A 10,561-nucleotide genomic window follows, 5' to 3' on the forward strand; every position below is an offset into this window, starting at 1 on the left:
CTAATATATATATATATATATATATATATATATATATATATATATATATTAATTTATACATATTATGTTTAATCATGTTCATTTGTTTTTTTTTTTATTGCGTAAGTATTTTTTTTTTCTTATATAATGGAAAATATTCCATATGAACAGGGACATCATTGAACTTGATTTGTAGAACATAAATTAAATGATGAAATAGGTTATGTAAATGTTTTTCTTTTGTATAGAATGTATTATATAACATTTGTCTTAAGGTACTACTAGTTATAAATAAAGCATATTCATTTGATAAGTCTAAAATTTTTGGTAATAATATATTTTTTGGAAATGTTTTATTTATACTTATTTTATATTTGTCGTCAATTATTTTTATTTTATCGATTATTATATTTGTATGATGTTCAATTCTTTTAAAAATATATTTCATTTCTTTATGTATAAATTTGATTGTATCAATATATATATAGGAACCCATTTTTTTATTTAAATTGATTAGAAGCAATTCACTTTGTTGTAAAATACTTGTCATATCTTTTATGTCTTTATTTAGGTCCTTTGATTTAATAGCTAACATTTCTTTTTCAATATAATATATATAATGATTTTTGATTCCGTTTGTATTACAAAAATTAATATTATCACATGAAATGTTTTCAAAGCGATTTGTACTATAATTCTTGATATCCATATATATATTATTAAAATCAGGTTCATTATTTTTTATACATTGAATTAATTTATTTTTTTTTAAATTATATTCATCCATCATTTTTTTATACGTTCTATTTATAAGATGATATTTTTTTTTATTAGGATGAGTATTATCACTATCTGCATCTTCTATAGTATCATATACATATTCAAGTTGATCCTGCACGTCGTCTTCATATATATCATCTATATCTTCAAAAGTATTATATATATTTGAATCTTCATTTTTATTATTTACATCATGTGGATTCTCTAATTTTTTTATAGTTGTTATTAAATCATTCTTTATTTCGTTACACTTATCTTTCACCTTGTCATATTTTTCATTTATATTCTTAACAAAAGCTATTACATCTTTATACTCTCCATATGTAGATAACCTATGAAATACAGAAATTATTGAGAGATGTTTGCAATATTCTACATGAGAATAATAAGGTATTATAATAAAATCCAGATGTCCTTCTTTTTCTTGTACAATGTCAATAGAATCTGCAATGTTATTCTTAGGTAATCCTTTAAAATCATTTTGTAAAAAATTCACATTTTTATGATTGATATTTTTATCATCATCTTTATTATTATTCACATCCTTTTTTTCGTTTAATAACATGTCGTCATTCATTTTGTTAAATAGAGAATATTTTTTTATATAAGCATTATGAGAAGGCATAAACAAATACTTTAAACCATCATTTACATTTTTATTCAAATATGATTTTATATATGTCGAATGATCTTTAACATTATTTATTTTTACATCCTTTTTATCATTATCTATATCATTGTTTATATCATCTTTATTTACATTTCCTATATCTTTATGTTTAATGTTAGATTTTTCTTCTTCACTGCTCTTTATTGGTAGTAATGTCAGATTATTTTCTTGATTCTTTGTTTTTTTTTTTGCATTCTCAAAACTTAAACCTGTACATATTGTAAATTTAAAGTAAAAATGTTATATATATATAAATATAAATACATACATATAAGTATGAGTACGTATGTATGTATATATGTCCTATATATATATGATGATATAGTTGACATTTCGATAAATTCATATGCCCTCATAAATGTCTTTATATAGCACGTTTATTATATATATATATATATATATATATATATATATATATATATATAAATACATATAAGTATGAGTACGTATGTATGTATATATGTCCTATATATATGATGACATAGTTGACATTTCGATAAATTCATATGCCCTCATAAATGTGTTTATATAGCACGTTTATTATATATATATATATATATATATATATATATATAAATTTTTTTTTTTTTTTTTTTTTTTTCATTACTATTTAATATAAAGAGATGAATATATAAAATGGACAAAATAATTTTTTTTTTTATTCTTATCATCCTATCATGTGACTTAATTCTTCACGGGTATATAATTTATTCAACGCACACATATATATATATATATACATATATATATTTATTTTTTTTTTTTTTTTTTTAACATTTAATTTTTACATAAACCCCTTTTTTAAATTAATGGAGAAAACTTATGAATTAATTTTAAATCATATTTTTTAATAATATATATTTAAAAAAAAAAAAAAAAATATACATATATATTATATATATATATATATTTATTTATTCATTTATTTATTCATTTATTTATTAATTTATGTAGAACAATCCTAGCTTTGCAATTGTTTAATTTTGGTGAAAACTTATTTTACATATAGAAAATAAAATAATCAAAATTATATAAACTTAGATAAATTTTTTTTTTAATCAATATTTTATTGTAATTATATTTTTTTTTTTTTTTATATATATAAATGAAGTTTATATGGGTACCTAATTTTTTTTTTTTTTTTTGTTTCTTAAATTAGTACCATTACTTTTTTTTTACACCGTAATATACATGTGTGTATATATTTTTGAAAAGCTTAAAATCTTTTATTATGATTGTTTTTTTATATACAATTAATTTGATAATTACATTTCAAAATTTATTTATTTATTTATATAATATATATATATATATATATATATATATATTAATATATAATTTTTTTGTTGCTATATTTTTTCTTTAAAAATGAAAGAAAAAATTGAAATAATTTTTTAATAAGGATCTTTATTTATTCTGATTTTTTTTTTTTTTTTTTTTAGTAAAATTATCATTCTACATATAAATTATTATATATATATATATATATATATATATTATTATTATATATATATATTATTATATATATAATATTATATATATATGTTATTATTTCTTTTATGAAGTAACCAAGGGTTGGCATGAATATATTATTAAAATAAAGTGCATAATTGAATGAATATTTTTTCTTACCTTAATATTTTGTAGTGCTCTTTGTATAACAATATATATATATATATATAATGTAGAGGAAAACTATAATCTTGTGAACAAAATATAGAGCAAAATGTACCTATTTTTTTTTTTATATATATAATAAGATTATTACTTTGATATAAAAAAATAAAATAAAATAAAATAATAAAAAGTAAAAAATAAAAAAAGTAAAAAATAAGAAGTACCTTTTCGTCTCTTAAAATAACATAATATATATATTTATTTTATTTGGGGATAATTTAAAAAAGGAACACTTAAACAAAAGTATAATAATTGATTAAATAGACGTATTCAAATTATTAAGATACTATTTTAAACGAAACAATTCACCTTTAGTTTAATTATCCTTTTAATAAAAATTGTATTATTTGTTTTAACATATACATATATATATATTTATATATATATATATATATATATATATATATATATATATATATATATTTTTATATATGTAACAAATTTATAAAATTCTGACTTGTACATGTGAAAAATAATTAGCTAGCCAAAAAAAAATAAAAATTATATACATATTATATGCCTCCAAAACGAAAAAATAATTTTCTTTATACGTTTTCATATTTGAAGTTTTTTTTTTTTTTTAATAATTTTAAATTTAAATAAATATATTAATATATTTACTGTTCCATAATTTTTATTTTAATGTTGTTATTACAAAAAGGAGTATTATAATAAGAATAGATTATGGAAAGAATGATAGTATAATTATAAAAGAAAGCACATACACACACAAAAAAAGAAAAAATAATTAATAAGATAAAATAAAAAAAAGAAAAAGGAACAAAACAATAATATCATATATAATATCATCCAAATGGATATATATAAAAAAAAAAAAAAAAAAAAAAAAAAAAGATATTTATTTTTTGTTTATTTTTGAACAACACAATGTAACTCTCCAATGTTTATATAACTTAATCATATGTCATTAAAATCCTCATTTTCATCTTCAACTTCATCAAAATAGACAGGTAGATATTCCTCTTTTTCTTGTGAATGTGCATTATCTGCTTCACTAAATTCCTTTTGAAAAATATTAAAAATATGATGTGGTTCATTCGAGTTTTTTATAAAAGAGAATGCAGTACTTGAACATAAAAGTAAGACAGCTGTAATTCCTCCAGCATAAAAAATTCTCCAATATGAGTTATCTTTCCATGAAGATTTTCCTTGATTATATTTATGTTCATTTTGTTTATCATGGTTATTGTTGTATCTACTATTACTATTATTATTTGTATGCAAATTATTTTTTTGTTGTGATGATGTATTATATCTATTATTTCGATCCATATTCGAATCATCTATGGTACGTTGTGATGTATTAATTGTTTTATGTTGTAGTGATATTTTTTCATCATTTTTTTGTTGATAATTATTTGGATGCTCTTTATGTGGATATTGTTCATTTGTATGTTCATTATTTATATTCTTTTCATTTGTATGAATATTATTATTTCTAGAAGTGTCCCTTTTACCTCTTTCTTGATCATCATTTGTTAAGACATTTGTGTTGTCGCCTATGGTACTATTTATCATGTCATTTGTCCCACTATTTTTCCTTTCATTAGTTGTGCCATATCCCATTGCATTTTCCTCATCCTTCATATTGTAACTTTTTGTATCATTTTTTGTGTGTTCATTTCTATGAAGATGTGTATTAGCTTGCTGTTGAGTTATAGGCAATTTCATTTTATGTAAATGTATGTTGCTAGGTTGTATTAACTTGTTTATCATAATTTGTGTTTGTTCCTTGAAGTGTTGTATTTTTTTGTTGAATTCTTGAATTTTTAGTTTTTCATTTTGGATATTCTTTACTATAGATATGGTTTGATTTGATTTATAAAAATATTGGAAATGATTAATATTTTGTTTTATATGATTCAATTGTGTTTCTGTTGTATTTAATTGTTGTTGTATATTTTTTAATTGTTGATACATATCTTTGATATTATTTTTGTTATAATTTATTATATCATATGAATTAATTATCTCAGTAATTTTTTTTTGTACGTTATATCTTTTCCTATTAATATCATTATTAATGCTTTGAAATTTCATAAATATATTAAAAAAGTTATTTTGTGCTTGAGAATAATTTAATATTTGTTGATTATAATTAATATTATGTGTGAATACCTCATTGACATTTTTTATTTGTTTGATTTTGTTTTGAAGTTCATTATAAATATGATTTTGTTCTTGTAATGTATAGTTATCGTTTATGACAATATGTGTAATATCTTTTAGATTATTATTAATCTTATGGTTCATTTTGATAATTAAATCTTTATATTGATTTTCGAAAGTGGTTATATTTTCTTGAAGTATATGAAATATTTGTAAGAAATATTTAATTTGTTCTTTTATTAGTTGTATATTACTTGTGTCTAAATTTGTATATGATTCTTTGTGTTCATTTTGTTTTATAATATTGTCTATATCTGATAGGATTTGTTGATTTTTGTGTTTTCCATATTTAGTAACTTGAAAAATAGATAGCATATGATTATTTAGTGAATGTACAAAACTAAGAGAGTGGTTATTATAATTTTGGGATATATTTTTAAAGAGTTGATCATAAATATTATATAATTCGTCTATATCCTTTTTGATTTGTATGCATTCATATAATTTATTATTTTTATATATTTGATTTTCTTTGATATCATTATATACATCATTATGATCATTATTATTATTTATATTTTTATTTTTTTCGTTAATATAAAATTGTAATGAATCCTTCGATTTTGTATATAAATTATTAATAACATTTTCATTTAATTTATCATATATTTGTTTCATATAAATATTTAGTTCGCTTAAACTTTTTTGTTTTATATGTTCTGGTAATAAATTAGTTGGGATACCTTTTATTTGATTAATATATTCTTGTGTTGAATTTGTTAAGTTATTAATTTTAAGTTTTAAGCTTTCAATGGATTTATTATTATTATATGTTTGTTTGATGGAAATAATTAATATATTTAAGATATTTATTTTGTAATAAATGCTTGTAATATTTTTAATAATTTCTTCTATGTTATGTAAATCATTTTGATATGTGTTTTCAATATCATATATTTTTGTCATAACATTTTTATCATTAATTTCTTGAGTTAATATTTTTAATTCTTCTAATGTGTGTATTTTATCATAAAAATGACTGCCATTGCTTTTAAGAGTATTATAATTGTTTAGTTCGTTTTGTAAATTTCTTATTAAACTTTTAATATTATTTATGTTGGTTTGTATATTTTCTTTTGTTCTAGTAAATTGTGAATTATCCCAAAGGTCAGCATAATGGAACAAGGTGTAATTATAATCACCAGTGTGATTATTACCATTAATAATAATATTATCATTATTATTATTATTACCATCATTATTTTCGCCTATATATTTGATGTCCCTATCTTGAAGATTTTCCTTTTTTATTTCTTCATATTTCCCTTTCAACCTATTTTCCATTTGTCGTAATACAATTTTTGTATCATTCATTTGATTTACATTTTTGGTTAAGTCGTCATATTTTTGATTTATTTCATCAAATATTTTTTTTATGTTTGTTTTTAAGCGATTTGTAGTTTGTTGTATATTTTGGATAATTTCCTGTTGGATGTTTTCAAGATTTGTTTTGATTTCTTGATATAGTGTATAAATATTATGTTCTGATATATTTTGTATAGGTTTACATTTTTGTATATAATTTATGAGCATTTGTTTAATATGTTCTATATTATTAGTTGTATACATTTTGGTTTGTATTTCTTGTGTGATAAGTATTAATTCATGAATATATTTTTTGATATCTATATTGTATAATAATTGTACTAGTGTATTTTTTTCTTGTGTGTTGTTTTTATATTGTTGTTGTAATATTTGTTGAATAGTTTTGTGTGTAAAATTTTGATAAGTATGTTTATTTGTAATATAATTTTCTTTTTCTTTTTCTTTTAATTCTAAAATTTTATTAAATAAATTAATTTTTGTTTGTGTTTCTTTTATTCTGTCATTTAATTCAGTTATATATATTTGTATATATTCTTGTTGATTTTTTGGAATATATAATTGAGTGAGTACCTTATTTATTTCTTTTTCATTTTGATTAATCTTTATTTTTATTTGTTGTATATCGTTATAATACATATTAAAAGTATTCATTTTTGCATCGATTTGATTTCTTTGTATTTCTTTAATATCCTTTAGAAGTTGTAACAATTCTTGAATAGTTGTAGTATTTAAGTTTGTTTCTTGTTTATTTTTATGATTTTGCATGATTTCATTTAATTTGTTTAAGAATTCTTGTTTTAATATGATATATATATTATCGTATATATTATTCATTTCTTTGATTTTATCATCTATATTTTTTTTATATGTTTCGTTTTGCATGAATTTATTTAGGAAGTCCTTTTTGTTGATGTGTTTATTTATATTTCTTAAGTATTCAACTTCTAATACTTTAGGTTTAATGGATAAATATTTATTATCATTGATAAATTTTTTTATATTTGTACATTGTAATATAATATCTGATGAATTATTTTTGTCGAATGAGATAATCATTTGGTCATTAATTTTATGTTGTAGTTGATTTATAAGATCTTCAATGGTATTAGAATAATTGTTTATTTTATGTTTATATATAGAGTCGTATAATGATTTATTTAATAATTGTAGATATTTGAATGTAGTATAATATTTTATGATATATTCATATTCTTTAGCAGGATTAACAGCATTATTTGAATTAATAAAATGTTTATATTTATTTTGATTTAATATAAAGTTTTCTTGAATTTTATTTATAATGTTTTTGTTAATAAAATAAATATATTCAATATAGATTAATTGTTTTCTTAAAACAAGAAGTGTTATAAAATTAGATCTTAAATCAGGATCTGCATTAAGAATATTATATTCTATAAAATTATCTTCATTATTGATACCATTATGATTATAATTTTTGATAATTCGTTCTTGTGGTAGATTATATTTGTTTTCGTATATATTTATATTAGTTATTATTACTTCATTTATATAATTATCTATAATAGTTTTATATTTTGAACATGTTAAATGACAATCCGAATTATTAATATATTCATTTACTTTTTTTTCTATATCTTCTATATGAGGTTTGATATCATGTTCAAACTTGTTGGTATACTTTTCTATTTTTTCATTTTCCGAATCGATCCTTTTACATTTTTCTTCATTTTCTTGATTATAATTTTGTTCACTAATTTTTTTGTTATTCCATAAAAGTAATATTTGTTCTTTTGTAGTTTCTAGCATCTTAAATATTATTTTGGAAGATATTACATTGTTTAGAAGTGTTTGTATTGAATGGCAAATCTCATTTATATCTTTATTTAAATATTTGTTATAATAACTTTGAAATGGTGAATTCGGAGGTACAAAATATGCTGTTATATTTAAGGATTGTAGATATATATATTTAAATTGTATGTACATAATACGATTCGATTCGGTATATTTTTTCACATAATTTTCTATTTCATCCATTAATATGTTTGATGAATTAATTTGAACAAATGAGTTTAATATTATGTCTCTTTTAAGCTTTTGGCCATTTTGTATATTCTTATATATATTATCTTGATTCTTAATATAAGATAACTTTAAAAGAGAGTTATTATAATTATTGATTAAATTATCATTTTTTCTTTTTTTTTCATCTTTATCCTTAATATTCAGATCATAATTATTGTTCATATGGTGTGTTTTCTTTTTATCATGTTGATTCTGTGAGTTGTTAGAATCTGCTTCTGGATCCTTTTTTTTTTCTTTTCCGGGAGTTGCATCATTTCCTTGGTACATATCTATATATAAGTGCACAAAGGATATATGTACAAATAAATAAATAAATATATATATATATATATATATTACATATTATACATGTTTATATTATATGTGTGTCATTTTACCTATGATCATATATGTTATATTTTTTTTTTTTTACCCAAGAGAAAAAATAAAAAATAAAGAAAAGTTATCCACAATATATTCTTATTCATGTTTATTTTAAATGGGTGTACTCATTCCTTATGGAAGAAAAAAAGAAACAAAGAGAAAAATAGAAACCTTATATTATTATTATTATTTATTTTGTTTTTTCAAATGTTTGTTCTTAACAAAAATTCGATTTTTATATAATCAGATCTTTTATAAGTTGAATGGTTATATATATATATATATATATATATATATATATATTTATTTATTTATAATAATTTTTTTAGAACTCTACATAATAATCAAACATAACAAAATAAAAAAAATAAATATATACATATATATTTATATGTGTAAAAATATATTCATATTGTTATATATTTTTATTTTTTTTTAAAAATTACCTAAAATCTATAATTTATCATGTGGTAAGATTTGGTTTTTACTGTACGCCAAATGATTACAACCCAAGGGAAAGAAAAAATGAAAGAAAGAAAGAAAGAAAGAAAGAAAAAAAAAAAAAAAAAAAAAAAAAAAAAAAAAAGAGTTTAGTTATATGGAACCACATTTTTTCTTTTTCTTTATATTATATCTATATATTATTATTAAATAAATAGAACACGAAATATAACTTTTTTTTATTTTGGGAATAAAAAAAAAAAAAATATGTCATTAAAAGAAATATATATATATATAATATTTATAATATATGGATGATTATTAATTATATTATATTTTAAGTAAGATATTGGAAATTTTAATTTATATATAGTTTATATGTCTACATATATATATTATATATATAATATATATTTATATTTTTATATTTATTTTTTTTATCTTATCTATAAGTTATACCTAATATTTAAATGTTAGAAGGAAAAAAAAAAATATATACATTATTACAACATATATATATATATATATATATATATATGTATATTTTTTTATATATTTTTTTTTTTTTTTTTGCGTGCAAATGATTAAATAATCCAATAGTTAATAGAATGGTTATTATTATATCATGAATTATAATTTTTTTTTTATTTTTTTTTATTTTTTTTTATTTTTTTTAATTTTTTTTTAATAGAAAGGTTATTATTATTCATTAGAATATATAATATATTAAAAAGAGGGAAATATATAATTTTAAAAATGAATTATTTGGATTTTTTTTTTTTTTTAAATAATACAATTTATATATAAAAAAAAATATATTTTTTTTTTTTTTGTTATTTTTGAATATTAAATTATTTTATTTTTTCTAATTTTGTTCTTAAATATTTTTAGGTGTACACAGATTTTTATAGATCAAGGGAATAGAAGTTTTAAAAAATAAAAGGGAGCACCTAAAATAAAAAATATAAAAATAAATGAATAAATAAATAAATAAATAAATAAAAGATATTATATGTATATATATATATATATATTTATATATAATTATTGATTTTTTTTATATTACAA

General features: G+C 18.2%; 2 protein-coding genes across 2 annotated transcripts; both read right to left on the reverse strand.

Moving 5' to 3' along the window:
• Nucleotides 1-94: 94 nt before the first annotated feature.
• PRSY57_0421300 (reticulocyte binding protein 5) lies at nt 95-2,100 on the reverse strand (the record flags this gene model as incomplete). Its single annotated transcript, XM_012906066.2, has 2 exons — nt 95-1,638; nt 2,037-2,100. 2 exons carry the CDS (start codon nt 2,098-2,100, stop codon nt 95-97), a joined length of 1,608 nt encoding a protein of 535 aa, XP_012761520.2.
• Nucleotides 2,101-4,024: 1,924 nt separating this feature from the next.
• On the reverse strand, nt 4,025-9,156 carry PRSY57_0421400 (reticulocyte binding protein 4; the record flags this gene model as incomplete). Its single annotated transcript, XM_012906067.2, has 2 exons — nt 4,025-8,958; nt 9,102-9,156. 2 exons carry the CDS (start codon nt 9,154-9,156, stop codon nt 4,025-4,027), a joined length of 4,989 nt encoding a protein of 1,662 aa, XP_012761521.2.
• Between the last annotated feature and the right edge of the window lie 1,405 nt (nt 9,157-10,561).

The sequence above is a fragment of the Plasmodium reichenowi genome, chromosome 4 (assembly GCF_001601855.1).
Source record: "Plasmodium reichenowi strain SY57 chromosome 4, whole genome shotgun sequence".
NCBI classification, from domain to species: domain Eukaryota; phylum Apicomplexa; class Aconoidasida; order Haemosporida; family Plasmodiidae; genus Plasmodium; species Plasmodium reichenowi.